We start from the raw sequence: 26242 nt of genomic DNA on the forward strand, positions 1-26242 counted from the left end.
CCATTCGGAAAATCTTCATGATAATGAATCAATGTATTCGAGGCACTGGTAGAGTACTATTGATTAATTTTCATGAAGATTTTTCCAACGGTGTGAGAAAAAACTGCTTTTTTCGTTTTCCAAGATGGCCGATTTTCCAAGCTTTCTCAGTTGAACCTTAAAAATATGTTTTATTTTATTCCCTGAAAGATCAAAATCGTTCGGGTGAGTGGGTCAATTTTAATGAACTTTTCTTGTGATTCAAACCGTACATTCTTTAACATTTCATCTTTCCTCAGCAGTTCTGCATTCAGAAATAGTCGACGCTAGTATTGATGACCAAACGTGAATCAAAACAAATCACACAATCCGGAGTTACGTGATATCTTTTCTCAAGCGGTCCTGTTCAATATTGATTTATCGTGTATACGTAAGTTTCTTACTAAATACCAGACGAAACGTTCCACAATTCTGAAAAACCAAACGTCGAATATCCCAACTACTGCTACCCACACTGTACGACTTTCGAGTTCAACCAACAACATTGAACGACCCTAAGAAAGGTAATTGGGAAACCTTTGTTTGGACACAAACAAATAACCCAAAAGTAGAGTCAAACTTATTCGCATGTCTTGGCGGCGCATCGGCACGGGGAGAGTGTAATAAACCCCCTAACTATTACTAGGTATATAACCCAGAGTAATGAGTCTCTTCACTCATCTTTCGCGCTGAAAATACCATACCAGCATAAGGACGGAGCAGAGCTGCCTGCAGTAAAGCGTTAAAAGCTGGGAGGCCACGCTCACGATTCTACGAGCAGACAGACAGACGGACAGACAGGTAATATGCTTGTGGTTAAAGCTGACGACCGACGGTGGCGTTGCTGTTGAAGAAGCAAAAACCAGCGCCAAGAAATGGGCGAAAATAAAAACAACACTGGCTGAAAAATACAAGGAAATGAATGAGCTTCTATATTTGCCTACCGATAGGTAGTATGATCGGGTGCCAGTCTACCCCACTACGCCACCCACCACCGCAAGAAGCAGGCTGCGGAGACGAGGTTCGTCGATTGCAATGCAAGTCGTTCGAATCGCGTGGACCCACTCCACGGACCAGTGTGCAGTGTCTCTCTAGTAGCACAGTAGGCAAAGTAGACTCTAGTCTTACCATCGCATAGTCTGCTCTCGGGCTAGCGGCGGTTTATCAGTTTTCAATTCGCGCTCCGTTACGTTAGACACGCTTGCTTGGTTCACGTGCGTTCAAGAATTATTTACGGTTGGCGGTCTGTTGTGTGTTCAAATTTTCGCAAGAAGATTCGCAACTTCAACTGCGTCAATTAAGGTGATGCCCTGTGTGGTGTGAAGTTAAACTGCTAAACCGAAGAATCGTGTGATAAACGGTTTCCGCTTAGGTTACTCCCGCCGAGGGTGTCGATTTTTGCCGCAGGGAAGATGTAAGTAAAAGCGCATAATAATTAGCGACAATAAGCTAGGAAACAAGTCCATTACGGATCAATTAGTGCAAATATGTAACCAGATATGCTGCAAGCAAATTGTGTAAGTTATGCTTGGGAACAAGATGGATGGATAACGTCAAGCGAATAAAAGGAAAAAAATGTGTCATTTTGATTTAGTACATTAACGGTGGAACGGCGGCGGCATGCAATAAAAGTGAATCTGTATCTAATGAAGTGGAGAGCGGTGCAGTGTGCTGAATAATCAAAGAGTTGTTTGAACAGCGGCAGAAAAAAAGAAAGGAGGAAAATAGCTAACAAATTCACATGGTATTTATTTTCCTGTTCTCATAACCTCGCGTCCGTGCAATCTGGCCTAGTGTAGGTATCCGGTCGTTGTTTAGCGAAGATGATCATGAAACAATAAATCTGCAAAGCACGAACGTCTGATTGAACGATGAATTTTTACCCTTTCTTTGCAGCGGTTCCGGTGCATGTGGGAAAGAATTTTCGCATGGCATGTTAATTAGGTTTTTCGGCTGTCATGAATCTGCATTCACGATGTCGTGAATAGGTTTTTACTGAGTGGAATTGCTTCTATTTCCCGTGCGTGATGACATATAAGATTATTTCAAAGCTCTACAGATCACATACCGTCATTTAAAGATCTGCACACATTTAATCTTAATTCAAGGAACTCAACTTCAACTTCGGATTTGATCGATTTTTGTATTTAGACATCTTGTCGGGCTCGTGATCGTATCGGGGTCGTCTTAAGACCACTTGAGACCCCTGGACAACATTGAACTAAGGGCCTCCCTATTATTGAGTAGGTGTTAACAGATGTAGTGATATATTCGATGAAAGTGATAAAACATCACAAAATAACTCATTGAAGTATCCAGTGTTTATCCCTACATGTCTAAAATGATATTGTAATGAGAACAAAACATTTAAATGTTTCAAATAAAAGAATTAATTCGCGGTTATCTGGTTTCATGCTTACATACTGTTGTCCGACGACAAAGAATGCTTTGACAAAAGATGAGAGAAGAGGGATGATGGAGTAACAGACAGTGTTGAAACTTTTTAGAGTACTGGACTCATAGTAGTATGTCGATTGATTAGAGTCGTTTTGCTTTTCTGGTTTGGAAGCAATTATAAGCAAACTTGACCTAGCAAATAAGGCTTGAATATTTTTTGTTTGAAAAAAGTGTCATATAGTTGAATATAGAGTTTGTTATTATTTTTAAAATGTAAATTACTCACTTCGCTTTATAAATTTTGCTGATCTTGCCGCATTCATGAAATATACAAAACGTCTGCTGCAAGCTATAAACAAGAACTTATCCCAAAAAATGTCTTAAAAGAGACAATCTAACAAATAACCATTATTTCTATTCCTGCTACGCAGAACGCATTGAGCGAACATGACTAAATCACTGGGAGCCAACAAAATATCTATTGATTTTAAGTATTACACCAATATTTGACCATCTGTCTGTGAAGTGAAATGTCCATGTTTGCAGACGGTTCGATTTTTTTTCAAATTCAGCCTACGTCAAGTTTAATATACTGGGACCCATAATTCGCCTTGATGGCTCATAATTGTTAATGGTCGGTTTCCCATAATTCAAGAGTTCCCATATACAAATATTCAAAATTTCAAAAAACTAGAGTACGCGATTTCGATCATTTCTAGCTTGTGCTACTGAATGGAATCAATAATTAATTACAATATTTTTTTGAGAGTTGTACTACTGAAGCTGTAGAACTGGGCTCTCGGAAGGGCTCCCTGGCAGAATCACTCACTACAGTTGCAGACAAAACGGGAAATGTCACCCACCAAAACCCTGCTTAAGACCAAGTGCAGCGGACCGTGATTCTAATTGTGATATTGAATGTACGGTTCAGAGGTGCGGGCATGTTCGTCTTGTTGTATCATCGAGAGGGATTCAAGCGTTTGTATGTTAACGTATTCGATCGCGTGTGCGTTTGTAAGCCGCTTGTGCTAGCGTGTATGTAACTTCGCGTGTATAAATTCGAATTTTTAACCGCATATTCGCATGTGTTCTTGGATGATCGCACTGACCGTGAATCTGATGCTTAATTTTGGTGTGCGGTACGGCAGATACTAGAAGAGAGTGAGTTCCTTCATATCACAAGAGTTCCCGGTCATGTCGCCCTGAAACTTGTTTTTTTTTAAATTCGTTCATTTGACACGACTCAAGGCATTAGCTTTACGGAGCCGTTGGTCTTTTATATATTTACATGATGTAAAAAATAAAAAAAATTAAACGATTAATGCTAAGAGTCTATCCGATCCGCAAGCGCGACTTGCCATTGCGCGCGGTGATCCGTTTCCGCATCGTGGGAATATTTGCATCCACGCCAACTGTATCATGAGGATCATTTATATCTCTATCGTCGTCGCACATGTCCGGGTCAGCATCGGGGTTACTGCCTTGATGATCGCCATCAGGTGTTCTTCCTAACTTCTTTCCCTTTCGGGTCACGAGCGTCATGACCTCCGTCATTGCTAGTAGATCCCTCACTGATGGTATTAGCTGTTGAGTTTGTGGTACTTGACGCGGCTTTCGCAGTTGTCATTATTGCTTGAACAGCAGCCACAAATTTGGCAACCGTTTGTGGCTCAGGGAATGATATTGGAGACAGAGTGTTGGCATTTATTTTTGTAGGTGAGCTTTTCTTAGCGGTTTCTGGGCAGGGTTGTCCGTAATGTGCCGTTTGTTCATAGAACTGGCACGTGTTAGTTTGTCCTTGATATGTACATAGAGTTCGCTGGAGAATGGTGTAACCCCCTTATGTTTTGTACTGCAGGGTAAGGTAGGAGGGATTGGGTCGGTCTACCCGCATTCTCACCACAAAAGCACCATTTGAAATACCTGGAAAGTAGTTCCTCCACGTGTCCTCTGTAATAGATTCCACTTCTCCGAAATACGACATGTTATACTATCGCGCATAGCTCGAACGTTTGTATTCGCTTGTATAAATTCGTTTGTATAACCGTGTGCTTGCATATTCGCGTGGTCTTTTGAATATGCGCACCATCCATTATTTTGAATATATAGTCCAGATCCAGCAGAAATTAAGTTTTCCTACATAACTAGAATGTCCCGCTGAAGCGCCTTGAGAATTCTAGTGTATATGAGTCCGTTTTTTTGAAACAAGACTGGGGGCTTCCGGATGTGAACGATTCAGGATCAGGTGGGAATGGGCGTTTATATAATCGCTCTTGAGATCGCGTTGATGTTATAGTTATAGCGCCCCGAAAATTGTTACCTAGTGTATTTTAGAGGCCAAGTACTATTCATGATTTCGTGAGAGCCGGCACTTGTATGTTGGCGCTTGAGACAGCATTGACACGTTGACTTACGTTAGCTTAATCATCGGAAGGATTTAATTAATCGAATTTACGAGCGGATTTGTATTATCGCGAAGGGCTCGAGCGTTTTCATGTTTTTTTTTGCGTGGGCGCGTACCTTTTATGGCGTGGACGTTGGTGTGTCACGCCTGCTAGCACGTATATAATTTCGTATATACTATAACGTTTCTATAACCGTGTGATCGTTTGCATATTCCGATGTGCTTTTGAGTGTCTCCGAAAAAGAAACAACAAAAGAAGAAACAACACAATAATTAGATATACATTCCGTAAAGGTACGACTCGTATATTACAACATATTCTGGTTGCAGGTGAAAACTGGAAAATCCAACCAGCGACAATCGTATTTTCTCTTGTTCTAAACAATGGAATCACGTCGGAAGTAGTTGCATTAGTGCATTTTTCGTAGGGTGATGTGCCTATTATGACAGTAGAGCCCAGTGTGACCCTATTTCGTACCTCTTGGTTTCGAGCCAGGCATATGAGATCATGATCATATCGATTTGGCTAAAACAGGTGTGCAAAAATAAGCTCAAGTTATGTTCTTAATTTATTGTGCACATATTTCCCCGAAAAACATCAATCTAAAAACGATAGCACATATTTATTTAACACTATCCTCTAAATCCAACTTTTAATTGAAATAACGGGTGTTCAATAAAAAATGAGAATGATTTCAATACCTTTCTGTAATTAAAGCAAAGAGTGTATTTTTTTTTCTCTCCAAGAGAATTGCTCTCTGGAAAACCTAGAAATGGGTGGCATGCTTCTTTTCGCTCGGGTGCTGTAAGTTCAATCGAAGATGGCGCCGAAAAAGCAAGCACTCCGCGAGTGTGTTGTACGGTTATACGAAACGCATGGTCATCGTGGAAAAAAGTATACGGTAGACCACTTTCGAGACGAAATCGTGCCCGTGAATACAGTTTATCGGATCCTGGCATCCGCCGGCGTGGAGCGAAAAGCCTGTAGCGGCCGTCCGGCGAAGATAATGACTAAGAAGAATAAGGAAGCGTTGAAAAAGCTGTTCGACAACAAAGACGGTATGAGTTTGTGTGACGAGGGCCGAAAATATCACTGCTCCCGTACCTTGATTCATCGAACCCTTAAGATAGAGGACATCATCTGTCGGAAGAAGACTCGGTCCCCCGAGTACACGGACGAGCAGATAGAGATCGTGAAATCGCAGTGCCGATGGATGACGAAGAACTACCGCGCGACGTCGTTTTTGCTGGACGACGAAAGATACTTTCCGCTCTCGAAGACCACATTCCAGGAAATGACAGGTACTATTCCAGCGACAAGTCGGCCATACCCCCGAAGTGAAATATAATTCTAAGCATAAATTTAAAAAATAAAGTTATGCTATACATAGCCATATCGGACAGAGGGATTTCAAAACCGTAGTTCAAGCCGAGCGGTATGGCCATCAATCAACAAGTTACCAGGAGGAGTGTCTTGAGAAAATTCTTCTGTAGTTCTTAAAGGAGCATCATGTGGAAGGGCAGTACGTATTCTGGCCGGACAAGAAGACGCTGGTGTATCTTGATCAAAAAAAGATACCGTACGTGCCGAAAGAAAAGGACCCGACCAACTTTCCCCAATGCCGTCGCATTGAGAATTTTTTCAGCTCCCTCAGTGCCCTAGAGTGCAAAAAAATTGGTGAGCCAAGGATACGAAGCAGTTGACCACTAGGATCCGGAATTGAATCCGGAAGACGAACGTCAGTGCCGTCCAGCGCTCTTGTGAGAGCATCGCGATCAAATTGCGTCGTACGGCTGACCAAGGCCCCTTCTGCAATATTCATTGACAGTTTTTTTAAGAATAAACATTATGTTTTTTAAAATCCTGAAGTTGTTGATTTTTTTTTTTGTTTTTTAACTACATCACTGAAAAAATTCTCATTTTTTATTGAACACCTTTATTGAATTCTCACTCGTATTAAGGTGAGTTTACCGCCAAGGACTATTCGAGTAGATCGCGACAAAGCTGGGAACTAAATGGCTCACGAAAACCGGAGCTAAATAGCTCATGGTATAGTGTAATCGATGGAGAGAATAACGGAAAGCAAGAGGAATTTCGGGAACTAAAGGGATGATCATTTCATGGATCAAGCGAGGCTCCGTATTAGGTTCAGAAAACTCATGCGCAAAAGGTTTCGTAAACGCCAAAATCAACGGCGTCTTCATGTGTAGCTATTACGTACCTACAAGGTGGATAGTGGAGCAGTTCAGACTAATGTTGGAACAGCTAATCGAGCAGTTGATCGACCGATAGCCGGTAATCATTGGTGTTGACTTCAATGCCTGTGTTGTGAAGTGGGGTAGTAGAGTATCCAACACAAAAGGATGTATCCTGCAGGATGCACTAGTGAAGTTAGAAGTATGATTGTGCATTAAGGTTCAGTTAGCACATTTCGGAGAAACGAGAGGGAGTCTATCATCGACGTCACATTCTGGAGTCCTTCACTGGTGGCGTATATGGACTACCCATAGCGACCACCAGGCGATTCGCTACCACATCAGCCATGGAACGCTGCAGCAGCACGGAGAAGGACGATCAGCGATCGAAAGTGGAAGATTTCTTCGTTGAGGCACTTCAGCCTGACAGCAAGACCGAGAACTTTGATGCGTATAATCTAATAAGAAGGATTGTGACGGCTTAATGTCGCTAAAGATGGAACCACGCAGTAGACGGCGTCCAGCGCCCGGTCTGGATGGAATACCAAACGTGGCGCTGAAAGCTAAGATCTTGGTATATCCGAATATGTTGAAGATGGTGCTGTGTTTAGGTCTATATGTCTGCTGGAGGTACTCCAACTGATCAACGACCAGTTGAGTTTCAACAAGCCCGTCGACTACGCCTGCGAAAGGGCGACGAACGGGATAGCGATGATCATGCCAAACGTCGGCGGTCCAAGAAGTAGCCCAAGACGTCTGCTACCTAGTGCTTCAACTTCGTGATATGGGGTTCCGGCCTGTAGTGCAGCGCTGAAAACCAAGCGTAGCCACGAAAAGCTGTACAGGACGTTCCGGCTGATGGTCGTACGACTCGCGAGCGCGTACAGAACAATATCGTCAGAGGAAGTATGCGTTATCGCTGGGATGATCTCTATCTACCTCACCCTGGCGGAGTATATCTAATGTTACAATCGGAGAAATACCAGAAACGTGAGGAAGATGGTGATAATCGATATGATGGCGAGGTGACTGCACCGATGGGACTATACGGAAATAAGAATGGTGGGCCTACCGGCTCATCCTAAATTTGTTGGCGTGGTTCAATGGAAAGCACGTAGAGGTGAACTTCCAGCTGATACAGCTTCTGTGGGGTCACGGCTGCTTCAGGAAGTACCTTCATCGTACGAGAACATCGAGGAGACACTGGAGTACGTGGTCTTCGAATGTCCGAGGTTCGAAGTGATACGCAGGGAGATGCTTGACATGGGGGGGGGGGCGGGGGCGGTATAATGTAATCACGTGAAACGCGGTCAACAGAGTGGTGACGCAGATCATGACTGCTTTACAGCGGAAATGGCGTGATGAACAGCGAACAACGGTTTCGGGAGAAAAATCACCGCAGGGAAACTCTACAGGAGAATGCTAGATCTTCCGCTGGGGATTAGTCGAGTCAACCGCACCAGTACACCAGGTACAGGTCAGGGCGTCAGCCAACCGCATGTCATGCTCCACCCGCAATTGACAGACTGACCATGGCACCCTACCAGTAGACACGAGAGAAATTTAGCTAAAACAGCAGAATCGATGTCGGGAGATTCATAGGGTTTCATGGGTTTCCGCGCTACCGCGGACCAAATATTCGCGATTCGGCAGGTTCTGCAGAAGTGCCGCGAATACAACGAGCCCACACATCATTTGTTCATCGATTTCAAATCGGCGTATGACACAATCGATCGAGATCAGCTATTGCAGATAATGCACGAGTACAATTTTCCGGATAAGATAACCAAGGATGCAAAATGCCTACCTTTTCTGCGGCTGTAATTTTTCTGCCTACATTCTCATTTCTCTCTCGATGCTGCTGTCATTCGCTAGTGCAGGACGCCCAGCGCTGTACGGCTGCCTGTGTGCAAAGCAGTAACATGACAAAAAACTACTGTCCCCGGTATAGCCACCAGACGCGAGCGGTTCTCTTTCCTTATTTTACATTTTTTAATATTTTCAATCTTTTTAATATTTTTATTCAAAAATGACTACAATGAATGCGGCTCATTTACGCCACGGCCGGCATCAACGCTTTCGTGTGCGGGACTCTCCCTTTGACTATGCAGAGAAAAATGTACAAAGCGAGAGAACAAACTTTACTACGCCACACTCTCACCGAGCAGTCGGAGTACAGCAGCAAAACAAAAATGTATTCTACTGCTGTACGGGAAAATGTACTCGGTTTGGCTACCGTTCTGGCAAGAGCTGTAGTGATGCGTCGCTGTAGCGGGCTGTACGGCTTGTACAAATGTAAATATACCGAAAAAAATGTAGTTTATCGGTACCGTTGGCATCCCTAAAGATAACACGATTGGTCAAAGCGACGATGGATCGGATGATGTGCGTTGTTCGAGTATCAGGAACACTCTCGAGTCCCGGAACTTTGAGGCGATGTCAGAAACGAACATCAGACTGAAAACTGAAGTTTCGAAGACAAAATACACGAGAGGAAGAGGTTATAGAGACGACAATGTGAAGCTCCCATCCCGAGTTCGGATTGACGGTGACGCAATCGAGATGGTCGACGAATTCGTATATTTGAGCTCACTGGTAGCCGCCGACAATGATACCAGTAGAGAAATTCAGAGACGGATCTTGGCGGCAAATCGTGGCTACTTTGGACTCCGGATGACGCTCTGGTCGACCAAAATTCGCCGCCGCACGAAGTTGATTATCTACAAGACGCTGATTGGACCGGTGGTTCTCTACGGCCACGAGAGCTGGACTATGCTCGTGGAGGACCAACGCGCCCTTGGAGTTTTCGAATGAAAGGTGTTTCGTACCATGCAGATGGAAGACGGAAAGAGGGGCAGGCGAATGAACCATGAGTTGCATCAGCTGCTGGAAGAACCATCCATCGCGCACACTGCAAAAACTAGGACGTTTGCGGTGGGCTGGACACGTCGTAAGAATGAACAAGAAGACGGGGCGCACAGCGAGCACGGTGGATATACCAGATAGAGGACGACCTGCGGACCCTTCGAAGACTGCGAGGCTGGTGACAAGCAGCAATGGACCGAGTGGAGTGGAAACAGCTTCACCAAAACGCACTTCCGGCAGCTTCCAGGGCTACTGTTCTTCACCGTCCAGCACGAGTTTGATGGTCCGGAGGAAGTAAGGAAGCAGAAACTTTCAAAGTTTGCCAATAAATACATGATTTGGCAAGCGATCTGCTCATGTGGCAAATGGAGTGAGCCGTTCGTAATCACCGGGACTGTAACCAGATCTACCTCAACCTCAAAGAGTGTCTACAGAACCGTCTGCTTCCTATGTTGAAGTAACACGAGAGCCTTACGATCTTCTGGCTGAATCCAGCTTCGTGTCACTGTTCAAATGTTGTCCTGAAGTGGTACGAAGACAGTAATGAAGGCAGTGTTAAATAACGTTCCATCGTAGAACTTTCCTTTATGGAGGTACGGTTCTTGAGCCAATGCTGTAGAAGGTTTACCTTCCTGCATAAGCTGAGATTGATTCATGGTTGCTGTACATTTATGCTGGAAATTTATTTGTGCTTTTCTAACTTTTCTTCTTCTTTTTATTTATTTTTTGAGCTATTCAATACGTTTACCATATTGAACCTACATAAATTCCTCATTTCAAAAATTTCATGTTTTTAATTTGAAATGATAAATGGTGTTCGTAATTAAATTACACCATTTTCAAATTGCTGTAACTTTTTTCAATCAATTATTTTCCCTTGCAATTTTCGGTTAAATTAGTTAAATTTGTTGTTTACATTGCGTAAGTTTCACCTAGAAAATCCAAATTTCTTTCACCGTACAATTACCAAGAAGCTGGGAATGGTCCACTCCACGTTAAATCGCGTTTTGAAACGGTACAACAAACGTTTGACCGTCGATAGGAAAGAAAAAAAGTGGCCAAAACAGATGAAAGGGGAAAGCGAAGCACCCCGTTCGGGACAACCGGAACAGTCAATGGGTAGGTGTACTTGAAAAAACGCTTCCAAAGGCGTCTACTTTCGCTTCCGAGAACTCACGATGGTCCAATGCTTTTCTGGCTGGATAATTGACAGTTTTACAGTCAGTTCTACCTGCTGTTCCCTTACCGTGAAGCACCGTCAATTGCAGCTTCTGTGAACAGGGTCCAACATCTTGGAATGGAAGGCGTACCAGCATGCCGCCTAGTGTCCGCCAACAAGCAAGATTTATGTGATTTATGTTCAAACACATAATATGCGTACCAAATGTCAAGCTATAAAATCCCGACTAATAGGTAGCTGTGAATAAACGGTCATACTTCAGTACCAATCTATTTCATAGTTTCAATTACCGTATCACCTCTGTCCTCATACTTACTAATCATTGGACCTTTTTTTTCTCCTTCTGCTGTGCGCCACCGCAGTACGAATACCAGAGTTGGGAAAAACAAATCACAGAATTGCGCGCCACTAATCGCGTACGAGAAATTATGCAACCGAACAAAATAAAAAAAATTGTTGAAGCTCACCCGGTTCTTCGGCAGTTTAGATACCTACCAGCACCGACCATCTACTTAACTACTGGGTTCACCTCGGCGTGCAGCGTCGTGATGGGCCTGCTTTCGCGGTTTATATGGCGCTACGTTACGTTATACTATGCGAGCGCGCGGGTGATTAAACGACACTGACAATTGCTGCTTCTGTTCGCCGCCGACAAGGTCCGCTGTGTGCACAGAAGTTGAGTTTTTGCAAGAATATGTACTTGACAATATGGCACCCGCTGTCATTGGAGGAATAGTTGACAAAGAAAATTCGTTCGAAGTTTGTTTATCGATCGAGTAGATTCATTTCAAGTTATATGTATAGTAGTTAGATCAACGCAAAAGTATATTACTGCATTAACACGCTGTCATGTTTTTTAGGGCATAACATGTATCTAATTTATTTCGACTCAAACAAAAACAATTTTTCACTAATTTTAAAGTTAGCTAGCTTTAGTAGAAATACAATTTTCGTTATCATTACGATAAATAATTAAGTGATCGAAATATAAATGAATCTCGACTAACGGTTTGCTTTCTTACTACACGAAAAGATGATTTATGAGTAATGCCATAAAAAATGTTATGATTTTCTAAATTTTATTTGTTTAATAATTTCAACTTCTCCACTAGCTGGTATTGCATGATGCAGCCGAAAAGTTATACTTGTGTTTTTGACTTACAGCTGACAATCTCAGGTGGTTTATTGATCAACATCGGCATCGACCAGGTCTGGACGTATACCGCGACGGGAAAGTGAAGGAATATTAGTCAGACGCATCATATTATTAGAGTTCGAATATACTACTGCGTACACCCCCAAGAGCTAATCTTTTGTTTTATCCAAAAAGGGTGATCATAAGTTCTACTTTCCTGGTGTCTTCAGATGTTGAGGAGAACATTTGACCTGTCCTAGGGTTTCTCTTCTAAGGCTGAAATATTTTTGCACAATGAGTTTTTGCTTTATTATGGTCCAGATCGCAGTTATGGCCGACCGAATTCCTAACAGCCACTTAAAATTCATTCTTAAGCAGAATACGAGAAACAAAAGCTAACACACGAATTTCTACTTGTACCACTTGATAGTGCTTCAGTATTTCTCTTTTCAAATTCCTTTTACTCTAAATTAGAGTAAAATTGGTTCGATAGTTCAATATTGTGTCTGATCGAAGTGGGCTATATTCATTCAATATGGGCGTTAAATCACTTCCAAATTCCTCACCTACTTTTACTCATTTTTGATGATGTACGGTTTATGTCAGAAATGAGTCAAAGTACATTTAGCTATTTAACAGATTTTACTCCTTTTTCAGTGAAAATGCTATTAGCTGACAATAGGCGAGCTGTAGTTCAGAAAAAAATCTTACAACCGGTAGATATCCGTCAAGATTTTGGAAGATGCCAAAATTTTAAAACTGCGCTGTCAGAATACTGGCAATTTTAGTAACTAGTTTTTACTAGTTAGTAGCTAGATATGTTTTTATTATTATTTAGGGTGCGCGATGTGCGGCATAAATACGTTAGGCATAAGTATGTTAGGCATAATGGACGATTGGCATAATATACGTTAGGCATAATGGACGAATAGCATAATGGACGTTAGGCATAATGGACGATAAGCATAATTCATAAAAACATAAAATTAATCGCAAGCCTTTATTTATTGTAGATAGTTCAACCTTACCCCCGTTTTTCGGGTTAGAAAAAAATCTACACTTTGCAATACCATACCATCGTATGACTTTATCGAGACACCGTGATATGAAAAATACAATGCGAGATGTTTATCCCTTACTAGTGTAGATTTTTTTCTATTGTTTTTACGTAGATTAGCTGGATGCTTTCCTCATTTAAGTCAACAGTTTTGGTTCAAATGCATTTCAAGTTTATTGGATGTATTACCAATATAACTGTAATAAAGTATTGAAAAATAAGTCAGAATAATTACCAAAAATTATGCTTTGGAGCTATGGAAACTTGCAGTATTATGGACGCATTAGGCTAAGGTTTGTGACGATACCTTTTTTATTTCGGTGACTTTTCACAGTACACGAAAAAATATCTCGTATCAGGCAGTTTCTGTAGTTCTACTTTTGATGACATCATGAATATAATCATTGAACTGTATCCCAGATTATACAGTTCAATGAATATATGAATATGGCTGCTTCTATATTATCTCTCATATTGGATAATATAAAAACAGCAATATGAATATATTCGTTGAATGAATAATAAAATGCATTGATCTTTCTTTCATGAGCTATTCTTAAAGGCATATACAAAGACTTTTTTTCCAATAGGTCCCATTTTCAAATGACAGCCCATTTTTCGCTTTCTCTTTCGCTTATTACTGCAAAACCATAAAACTTTTTAAACATTTATCGATATGTTTCGAAAGATCAAGGTTTTTACGCAAATAGTTGAAGGGAAATCAGAAAGGTGACCGAGTAATTCGCGGAAGAGAAAGTAAACAAAGAGAGGCTCTCTTTTGTAGATTGAACCTATTGAAAAAAAGTCTTCATATTTTCTTCTTGGAAAATTGCACCATGCATGAATAGGAATTTAAGAATTAATCTAAGTTATTATGCATTATTCATGCCTTAATGCAAATGAGATTGTTTTTAAACAAGCGTGATGAGCCTATTTTAGTCATATGCTGTTAGTCGGTTGTATGTCGAGAAATTAATGCAATCTGAGGTAGTTTCAACTTTTAGTATACCGCAATACCGCTTTTGCCGCAACGCACTCATTATCGGATGCCAAATGTATTCCCATGCACTGTGAATTTTCACATGCCGCTATGCCGCTGTCATTGTATATGGGCCTTATCAATGGAATCTTTGCAATTCTATTTTACTTTCCGTATGCCAAGCATTCGATCTGCTTCCTTTATTTGAGCAAAGTTTTCTTCAAGCATATACAGCAGAATAAAATATTGATAAAGTTGGATCAGTTTCCAGAGTATTTCATCATCAAAAAAGTTTAAATATTCACGCAACAACCCGAGGCCAACACTTTAAAAAATAAGTTTCTTGAAGTGATACTTCGACTAGATAATTTATGCCTAACGTCCATTATGCCTAACGTACGTATGCCAAACGTCCTTATGCCTAACGTATTTATGCCTAATGGCGTACACCCATGTTTTTATTATTGTTTACATTAAAAAACAGAAAACATCGTGAGAACAAATCGAACCGGTTCCAGTTGTAGGTCAAACTCTGGGCGCTATTGTTGCCGATGATACGAAGATTGCCAGAGCTTCTTCTCGGCTTAAATCGTCTTTAAATCCGACACTTGGCGGTTTGCTTTCGGTGCTTGTGGAAAGACACATCGACGTTTTAGTGACACTGCCTATTTACATCTTTTGAACAGAAATCAGGAATCAGAATTTATTGGGTCGATTGGCACGTTCCCTATGTCATTCGGATATTTGTGCCTTGCTATGTCGTCTCATCAACTAGTCGCCAGCTTAGATCTTTAGATCATACACTTTTATTATCTACTCGTCAAGCTCGTCCTCAAAATACCCGTATTGTTATTATTAATCAAATTTCAGCACTTTTTACGAACTAATTCAATTTACGAACCTCCGGGTTGGTTCGTAAATGGAGGCTCCAATGCATTATGTTATTCCGAACAAACTCAGCCTAGAGACCGTGAGTCATTTGGCGGCAGAACCCAAAAATTGATCCAATGATTTCCTGCTTCCATATCGTAAGAAGCGACAGACTCACTTTACTTCATTTACTGCATCTTTTATGCTTTCTAATTAGTGAATTAATTCTCCTTATCTATTCGTGATAAACCTGCTTGCTTCTCCTTCTAGTAGTTAGGTTAACCCCTTAATGCCCATGTTGTTTATAAACAACAACGTTTTTTAACCACTGTAACTTTTGTTTTTGGCAAATATGACCACAAACACAAGTAAATCTATCAGTAGTGACAATTACCTTTCATTTGCGTTGCATTAGCACGGTATAATTCCTAGATTGCAGATTGATGACTGTCATTTCTACCAAGACTACTTGAAGAGCATTGTTTGGGTATAAAAATTGCGCCAGTCCACGCGAAAATTTCGCTTGAGAACCACCATTGCGGGTCACCACGACCATCTTTACCGTAACTTGAGATTCTAGAAAGGAATTGTTGATGTGGTACTTACTTAACGGAAGGTCCTGACTCAGTGACACTTCCATAAGTACCACGGTTGTTAGTCAGAATTCGCTTCAAGTGAGCGATGCGACTGAGAATATATCTTCGTTCTGAATGTTCTAAATGTTCTAGATGTGTAGGCATTTAAACTCTGGGTAACCGTTTATCGAGAGTTTGTTTCATCGAAAACAACTTGAACTCCAGACAGCCGGCTGTCGGGAGTGTTGTCTACAATATAAAATGGACCATAAACAATGGTTTGAAAAGTGGTATTGTGGACCATTCATAAATTATGTCACGCAAAGATTACCCAATACTAACTAACATTCTCTCATATTGCCACGCTCTTTATACCCTTGGTCTAGGAGCACAATACTGCCGCTGCACGCAAAAGTGTCCATGTTCTATGGAATTTCCTTTATACATCGTACAATCGAGCGTAAAACGGCCGATTGCGTCAAAGCACATGAGGTGCTCCTCATACCATTTATGACACTATTTATCATTTGTCAATGAGACGCGAAACAGAAAAAATATCGATGCTGCGCTCCTAAACGATATTAATATCATGCACGAATCAAAATAAAATTTAAATTTTACAAGTACGTACCTATTGCTCAGTATAATTGACTGACCATTTAATGGACTAAAAGTAAATCATGAAATATGACAATTTGTTCCTTGTGCTGAAATGATTGCCGCAAATTGGTATTTGTTTTTAAATTGTTCTTGCGAATTGTCAATTCTTAACCCTCATACATAATTCAAAAGTCATCATTCACTCAGACAAGATCATGCGTATTCCCCACACGCATTGAAAACACAGTGGATTCGTTTTCTAGTTGATCAAATAAACAGTAAACAAACAAATAAATTAGTTTGCTCAGTCTAAAGAAATGAATGCACAGATTTTTTTTAAAGATTTCTTTACATTAGACAATGTAATAATATTATTGTAATTTGAATTTCAATTGAAAGCCCCACATGAGTGGTTTTTTTATCAATGACCGCATCCAAGTCTTTTGGAAATACCACTTCAATCGTCTCTTGGAAGAAATTCCAGTTCGTAGATTTGGTATTACGATATTTATTCAATTTGTTCATTTGATCTTCGGCAGATACCGTACCAATTAAGTGTAAATGACTTATTGTTATGTTGTTAAAAGTTTATAATCGCTGATTAACAGCTAGATTTAGTTATTTGATAGTCAAAGAGTTCGAAAATTTCGTTACATTGGCAAGCAATGCGCGGGATATAGATTTCAGTGTGTAGAAATCCTCGAAGTCAGCAGTATTTCGTTTCAAAAAGCCCAATGTTGCAAAAGCTTTGGCCGTTGCCGCTGTGATGTGGTCAGCGAAGCGAAGTTTTCTGTCATATAACACTCCCAGGTCACGGATAGAATCCACGCTTTCGATGACACAGGTTTAAAGGGTAAATTCCAGACTTCCCATGAACATCGCCAATTTTGTACCTGTGTACAAAATTTCGTGCACGCGTTCAACCTCAAACATGCTTCGTCTCGTTGTACAACTTTGCCTCGAACATCGAACCCAAGCGAACGATGTACAAACTCTAATTCAAACATCCGTGTACGTACACCGGGTGTGTACAGGAGAACGATCCGCACAAGGCGAAAAGAGTCAACACTAGTGATGATGAGAGTGTGAAAGAGAAAACTGGTGCCTCGATCCTATGTGTACGCAAACCGTGTACGTACATGCGGTTCGGTTGTGCAGGTGAACATGTACACGTGTTTTGGTACGAAATAGCGTGTTTAAGTTCGTACACGAAGTGTGGGTTTGGAAGACTGGTATATTCGCAGCGCCTAAGAGTTGTCGAACGCTCAAAACTTATCACCCTACATTTATCGACGTCGATCTGCATTCCATTCAGCGATCACCACTCTTCAATATTGACTATATCCGCGTGGAGCACAGATGAGTCGAGTTCCGAAGCAATCGAAGGAAAGGTTTTCAGATCATCAGCGTAGAGCGGTTTTTCGGACTAGATGCGGGAGCAGAGATCGTTGATGAGTAATATAAAGATAAGTGACCCTAGGTGACTTCCTTGAGGGTGTTTCAAATACGTTGGAGCATGCGCCGATTCTAATAAAAGCGGATCATTCAGAATCGTAAGATTATAGCCATCTGGCTACCCAATCAATGAACGTTACTACGTGATACAAATGGATGACACATATAACCGTACTAGATTTACAACAATTTTTTTAGTAATATTTTGTGATACATGCTGAATTAAGATTATACATTAAGATTTAACTTAACAGAAATATGAATTAAAAGATAATTAATTTTAAATGCAGCACGATTTGTATATGTATTTGTAGTTGCGGTCTACAAGATGCTTTAAAACCATTGAGTACAAAGGCCGTTGCAGCCCGGGGACAACTTGACAATTCCCATATATTGAACTCATAAGCAAATTTTGTGGTATTTTGGTGGCATCATGGCGGCTCAAATGGAACAAAATTTGAAAAATGTACAATGCCTCATTTATTAATTTCCAACGATGTTTAAAAGTAGACAATTCAAGCTGTTTTATCCCCAAATTTATTTTCAAAGAACTGTCTTTGTTCCATCAGACATAAACAGAAAGTATACTAGATTCCATTTTGAATAAATAAAACATAAAATAAAATAAATCTATGTTGAATAAAGCGTTGAAAAACTTTAGATTTGAAACGTGGGTGACGCCGTGTGAACCGTTGAATACGAATGGCCGTCATTTTGAACTTCACCCAGATACTGATTTTTACGAAATCTCGAATAATATTTAACCATAAAACACGGAAGTTCTTACGAATGAAAACCTGCATAGAATGATTGGGCAGCTGGTTTGATTGACGTGTTACCATCATACCTCCAATTCGGAGTGCATAGTAAGCTTATCAACCTTCATGTGGCCTACAAGTTATGTTATTTAATAGGTATTGTTGGTAAAAAAGTTAAATGTTAAAATCAAGCTGATACCCCATACTCTGCCATCAATTGGTTAATTTTCAGAATCACATATCTGATGTCCGTTTTAATCTAAACTATTAAAAAATAAAAAGCTAGTATTTTTTCCGCATGAAACTTTCAGTGTACACACAAAACGCCAAGCATAGATCACAGTTCTGATTGCAGTTTACTGCTGGAGCAGCCATTCATTTATTGCCTTTGGATCGCATATTTCCAATTGCGAACCTGATCGATGCATGTGAGATACGGCCGGTCGTAGACGTGCAGTTACTGAAGGTGAATTATTTTCCCGTTTACTTTATGCTCTCTGCCCCATGCTGGTCAGCTGTTCATTTATGAGCAATGCGGAACGATTATGTATGATCTTTTGATTGATTTATAACAGTTCCCATTACTGATTAATCTTTAGGGCGTTTCAAGATATATAGCTTTACGCAATTAAATCGGTTGATACGATGAGGAAGTTAAGTATACGGATTCTTTCGTTTAGGAACTTTTGAAAGGTCTTTTAATCTCCAAATTCCACTGTTGTCTTCATATGTAGACCTTGAACATACTTATATCAATTCAGCTCAACCCACTTAATTAATTATCTTTACTCTTAGGGCTGCAATCCCAACACAACCAACCAAAAGGCACCGCTTCACTAAATTCAGACAATCAAAACAGCGGATAATGACCGCTCAAAATGCGCATTAGTGGGCTCAACGGTTTTTATAACCGCACACGCAGTTGCAAGTAGGCCCTTCGGAGAAAGAAAAATGGTGTTTTTTAATGATTCATTTATGGGTACGTAGTTAGTTTGAAACCGAGGATTTCTCATTATGCTTTGAGGTGGGTAATCATTCAAGATTTAAATTTGATATCTCTCCGTTTATTAGTTTTTGGGAAACAGTGAATCTTTAGCGGGTTCAGTGAAATTCCAAATATGAGAAAAATATGCGGAGGCAGTTACACCAATTGTGGATTACTACGTACGAATACAAAACGGAAAACTTTTTGAGACAATTAGAACGAACCAATTTTCTTTTATGTAACGTTTTAACAACTTCATCCATGTTCCGTTTCCTCGCACATCTGTTGAATGACCTGTGTGATCAGTTCGCTTTCAGCATACCGCCCATTATGTTGAAAGTGCTAGGAGAGAACCCGCGTAATATGCGTTGATCTTTCCTGCCCCAGCAATTCGCACCCTATAGAAGATGTAATACTCTCGCATCACGCCGCGGCGGTCGTGGGTCGGATGATAAAAAAGAAGCGTTCACATAGTGGCAGGTAGCAAACTTAACTCGGCTAGGCAACGCATCAGATCAAGAGTACCTGCGCATGCCGTATATCCGCATGGAAACACGACTGACTGGCTAGCATGGGACGGAAAGGGGTAATTAGTAATTTACATAATTCTATCTGTGACCCCAGGCGGTCTATGATGTATTCACGAACGTCTGGTACTGGTAGGACCATCACACGTTCACCTACAGAATCGAAAGTAAGGCGTGAATCGTTGCTTTCTAGTCAGTCTTTGAAACTAGGAAATAAATACTGTTGCTTGGTAGTTGTACTTTTTCTGTTTGCATTAAGGTATTTGAAAATATACTGGTATTGTGGACGAGCAATTTTCTTAAGATTTCACGATGAAATTCGCAAAGTCCCGTATAATCAACTCTCAATAGTAGAATTTTTCCCTTCAGGTTCAATGTGGGTCAAAGCCGATCACGTACCGACCATACTGCGATGTCCCACATATTAGAAATCAGCAAAGCCTGGCTCATCTTCAAGGTAACGAGATTCGATCATAACAACTCTAGCCATTTGAATAGACTATAAGGCCCATTCCAACGACACGACGGTTGTGATCGTGATCAAAATATTTGATTTCAATTGCCGCCTTTGAGTTATCATATCTTCATCGCCGTCGTCGTCATCGTTAGCGCCAGTTTCAAATCCATTGCGGATCTATTATTGCAGGCTGCATTCGATCGGAAGCGGAATACGCGAAGTACTAATAAGCGGATGTTGCCTATTTTCGTTTTTGTTCAAGTGCCATCCTCTCGTGAAGGTGCATCATTTATTATTACCTAAGCATTGCTGTCCGAACGATTAATCAAAAGTTGGGTAGTATACTCAAAAAATTGATGGGCGATCAATTAGCGTTAGGTTTAGCCGATGATTGTGCTTTTTTGGAAAATAAGTAAGCTCAGTCGCTAGTTGTTGACAGTCGACAAGAGCGAATCATTTTCTCTCTCACCTGTTGATGTGATCTCTGCTCTATGAGTGACAGGACGTTCGGATTTGCTCATAAATCACTCGGGAAAGGAATTCATTCTGATGACTCAAGATAATCACTTAAAACTGAATGAGATTTCCAAAGTCCTTAAGAAATATTCACAGAAACAAGAAGGGCTATAGTATATCTTAGAAATATACATTTTGAATGTGATCTTAATTTACAACGAGAATTACAATGGGTAATCATGAATTTAAAGAATCCATAGACTAATCGATAGTGAAAGTACTTGATGTTGTTAGAAATGATTTCTGGACTACATGTTTTCCAGCTGTAGAAAATACCAAATCCTAATGTACAGAAAAACGTCTAAAATGTCACTTTATTCGCAGTAATTCAGTAAATCATGTTGCATTGTAATGATTAATGAATGACGTAGCTTACGTCAAGGCCACCTGATGGCTGAACCGATTTGCACAAACTTAGTCTCAAATGAAAGGTACAACCTTCCCATCGGCTGCTATTGAATTTTTTTATTGGTTGGACTTTCAGTTCCGGAGTTACGGGTTGAAGAGTGCGACCACACAGCAAATTCCCATATAAACTGAAATGAAAAATTCTCAAAGGGAGGAGTAAGGGAAAATTTCAAAATCGAATTTGCATTTTTGATGCCAAATAACTTTCAAATGCATTAAACGTTGAGATTTGATTAAATCTCGAAAAAAATTTTTTGACAAAAAATGACTTTTTTGGACTTTGGTACATTTTTGCCTTTCTCGTATAGAAAGGTTATGCAATCACTCTAAAAATCGTCAACCTAATCTCGGCCCTTTTTTTACCTATAAAGGCTTAGGAAGGAGTATGCAATGAGGGGTTGCTACTTTAAAATTAAAACTAGTTTAAAATTTCTTAGCAACGCTCTTAGAAAAATGAGTATTACATCTGATGTAAACAACGTAGTGACGTATTTTTTTTCTGCCTGGTAATAGAACTTTACACGTTATACAATTAAATAATGTGACTCTTTTGATGTAAACCTCAGACTGAATAGCCCAGGAAAAGCCGAACAACTCACATTTTTATATGTCATTAAATGTGAATTTATGTGAATTGGGACGCTCCTTTTATGTGCATCTGGCAAGACGTAAAGTTACAAGATTTTTATTACTGTGAAGTTGAAAATTTTCGGCAGGGTCCAGACCCCCGGATCTTTCTTCTTGATCCGCCACTGGTTTCAAGCGATGTTTCAGTGTCAACACATAGTATCTCTAGATCTTAGCTGACTATGTAATATACATTTTCATCATTGTATTGAACATAACCAGCCATGGAATTGTAATTTGGACAAATGAGAAAGGCACAATTGCTCCAGTAGGTGGATTAAAACAGGTTTTTTTTCTTCACTTTCCAATTTTCAATAACCAAAAAAAAACCTTGCATAAATAGTATTTGTTCACTGGTGTTTTAGGAGAAAAACTAAACCGATTTTGAATATCGGGATATGAAAAAACGTGATTCAAGGTATTCGATTCTGAGAATATTTTGTGAATTTACTCAATAATGGATTAACTTTTTCTCAAAAAAATAATATGTAAGTTCACTTCAAAGTGTCCAGCATTGATATATTTACCCCTTGGATTAGGCATTGCGTTCAGTCGTGGGATAGGTATTGAGTTGTATATGAATACACATCAAGTAATCCACCTAGTAGTGAGAAAATAGATTTGTACTATAATTCATATTCAAATAATATATGATCACCGAGAGCACTTTTGCATCTAAAATTAAAATTTGACTTTTTTGCAAGATTTGTGTTATACTGTTCATGACGTAAAAATTTCATTATTTATAATAAGGATGTAAGGAATCAACATATCGTCCCAACATACAAAAACAACTTCACAGCACCCAGTCTACTTTCTATTTCTGCTTAAGTCAGACGTACAATCGAACCAAGTGAACAACAACTAGCAACCTCTCGATCTAGTGTGCATTGTCTCGAGAACAAAGGAAACTTTTAATTTATTCTTGTCATCGTGAGTAAAGTTGACGAAAAAACTCTGCTCCGACCCAACACAGCGGTCGTTGACTTTAAATTCTGTTAAATAAGATTGAATTTTCGTGAAGTGGCATACCTGCTGAAGGTGAAGATGCAGCTTAGGCTCAAGGAGGTTATGTATCTACAGTATCATCACCTTCGCAATGTAGTACTCATATCATTCAACACGTTAGCCCAAGTTCATTTTGCAGAACAACTTCATGCACGTGGCTGAAATTGATAAAGTTGGAATTAAGATTCCAGGGTATATAGAAAAAGACGATGTAAAGCTACATGATCTATCACCACGTACCCCTCCTGATCTAATTGAAAAATACATGTCGTAATACGGAGAAGTAGAATCCGTTACACCTGATACGTGGAGAAATTTTTTCCCGGTTGCACCTAACGGTGTTCTTGTGGTGAGGATGCGGATCGAAAGACCAATCCCACTTGACTATAAAACTCAAAACCCACGAAGCTACGTTTTGCACCCATGAGGGGTAAATTCATACGTGCAAGTATTGTAATCAGACAGCGCATCACGGACAACCTTGCGCGGAAGATACAGAGGAGAATGCACCTCTACCGATTGCCAACGCATTTACAACAAACCAACCCAATAAAGAGTTTTCAATACCTGAACAACAAACGATTGCCAAATTTGTGGCAGCTGCTCAGTCCATTTTGACAACTGCCAAAGCAGCATCCAGCACCCCAAAAACCACTGTAAGCATGAAGAAGATAATAACAATGACGACGGATTTACGTTGGTCACCCATAAGTGCAAGAAGCAGAAAAGAACATCTGTTCGCGAGCACCAAGGCACTTTTAACGATGATGACCTTGATGTGAAGGACAGGAGCGAATAAAATGGTCTCCAAGATACAGTAGGCGAGCCGCGAATAAAAGGTCTCCGCTCGCAATAAAAAGTTTCGCGCACGAGATCCAACGGATAATCAGTAATATTTGTTTTTATTTTTATTTTTTACATATTGTAAACACATGAAAGATCCACGGCTCCGTTAAGCTACCGCCGTGTCAAATAAACGAAATAAAAAAAAACGTCACAGCACTAATCATAATTTACTATTACTCTCACGTCCCCCTCTCTTTCTCTTCGTGTTCATAGCAACTGTGACGACTCACATCTATCCTACTATTTCTCTATCCATTTATAAGTTGTGTCATAAAATCTTCAACTGATCTGTGCTGCCAACTATGCGATTTTTTCAGTTAAATATTCAAAGTTAATTTTTCTCTCAATACATATATTTGAATTTTGAAAATCGCGTTCCTCAGACATTTTTACATATAAAACACTTATCATCCCAATATAATATGAGCGCATCCTGAGATACGCCGTTTTGAATAGAAAAAACCGCCATTTCCCATATAAAATCGCAAGCGCACAACACTAAAAAACCAACTTGCGTATTGTGAGTTCAAACATAATTTTTCGTGAAGTAGACAAAAAATGATGAAAAACTACGTTTTTGGTTTGCTTCTAGCAGATCAAGGTCGATTTTTATGACCGTTTGAAGATTTTCTCAATTTGGGCCAATAAAATGGATTTTTATATGAGAAAATGGGAGTTTTTCCATTCAAAACGGTATATCTCTGGATGCGCCCATATTATATTGGGATGATAAGTGTTTTTTATGTAAAAATGCCTGAGGAATGCGATGGCATTAAAATTTTCAAAATTAAAATATATGTATTGAGAGAAAAATTAACAAAAAATAATATTTTTTCTAGACTCCTTGAACAATTTTCTTCTAAAGCCAACTTGCGGTTTGATTCTAGAGTAAATAGAACCGGAGATATGAACAAAAGAAAATCAAAGAATTGCCAAAATGGGGGGTGCTCCCATGACCCGAGGGGTGGTTCAATCGACACAAAAATTTGGGTTTTTATATATTGACCCTAGATGAACAATTCCTCCAAATTTGGTTCAAATCCGTGAAGGTCGATTTCAAGTTTGCATCTTTTCTTAATCACTTCGCGTGGAATGACCCATATTCGTATCTCTATTGAGTTTTGACTGAAACATCTTTAAATATGTCATTTGAAAACTAAGAATACCTGTGCTCCGTATTCTACACGTAAATTAGCGCGAATTACAATTAGAATTTGTTCATTGGACAGATAGTTGATCTGACTACTACAGGGACACTTTCAATGGCCACTTGATTTTCGGAGATTTATTCTGGTAATTTGAAACATTCTTTTGTCATGGTATTGTTTTGTATAGGACTCCGGAACTAAAATTCCGAACGAAACAATTCGCAAGCTATAAGGATGACTGGAAATCGAGGGACTGGTATTAGACTGAATGGTTTTTGTGTTATCGACAATAATAGGGTAACCCGGGGCTATTCGGGCCTACTTAAGCAAATCGCCCTTTTAAGTGGTTAGATGTGAAAAAATTCACCAGTCAAAGGTCCTAATTGTTAGTTTGAAACTTCAGCTACATTTTGGTGCCATGAAAGGTTCATTTGCACTACTCAATGGCAGCGCTAGGCGACGATTTGCAAACCTCTACGTTTTTCCATCCTTTTACAGCGTAGGGGTAATTCCAACCTTTCTACAGGGCATTTCAGACCGTCATTTTTCTTTAATTTTTTACAATGGAATTATGTTTACCTATACAAGAGACACTCCTTAAGAAGCAAAAAAAAAATGCTTTACTAAAACTTAATCTGTCGATTGGTGTCCCATGTATTCTATTTGCTGTGGTTTGTGCAATGGTGTGCGCAGCCGCAAGCCGCTGAACGGTGGTTGACGGAATAGGGAGTCCGAATAGCCCCGTACGTTCACTTCACACAGAAGTGGTGAGCGTCTCGAAAATATCTGTGTTTTCACCCAAACAAAAATCATTCCATTAAACAGAAGCCTCAAGCTTTCCAAAACACTTACTTTTTATTTTTTGCCTTTCTCATATAAAGAAAGGCTATGCAATCACTGTAAAAATCGACTTTTTAACCGAGGCCCGGAGGGCCGAGTGTCATACACCATTCTATTCAGTTCGTCGAGATCGGCAAATGCCTGTGTGTGTGTCATTTAAACTCACACAATTTTCTCAGAGATGGCTCAACCGATTTTTGAAAACTTAGTTTCATCTGAAAGGTATAACGCTCCCATAAGCTGCTATTGAATTTTTAGTTGATCCGACTTCCGGTTCCGGAGTTACGGGTTGAAGAGTGCGGTCACAAGCAAATTCCCATATAAACTGGTACCACCATGATGTTCAAATGATGTAAAACATATCAAAATCGATGTAACATTACTCTAGCTT

General features: G+C 40.0%; 1 protein-coding gene across 1 annotated transcript in view; it reads left to right on the forward strand.

The window, feature by feature from the left end:
- The first annotated feature begins 1124 nt into the window (after positions 1-1124).
- LOC131681505 (uncharacterized) overlaps positions 1125-26242 on the forward strand; it is a 50254-nt gene continuing 25136 nt past the window's right edge. Inside the window, exon 1 of the mRNA XM_058962319.1 lies at positions 1125-1432. Within this exon, the coding sequence (XP_058818302.1) occupies positions 1431-1432 (2 nt within the window). The 5' untranslated portion in view covers positions 1125-1430. The remainder of the gene's footprint in view (positions 1433-26242) is intronic.

The sequence above is a fragment of the Topomyia yanbarensis genome, chromosome 2 (assembly GCF_030247195.1).
Source record: "Topomyia yanbarensis strain Yona2022 chromosome 2, ASM3024719v1, whole genome shotgun sequence".
Taxonomy (NCBI): Eukaryota; Metazoa; Arthropoda; class Insecta; order Diptera; family Culicidae; genus Topomyia; species Topomyia yanbarensis.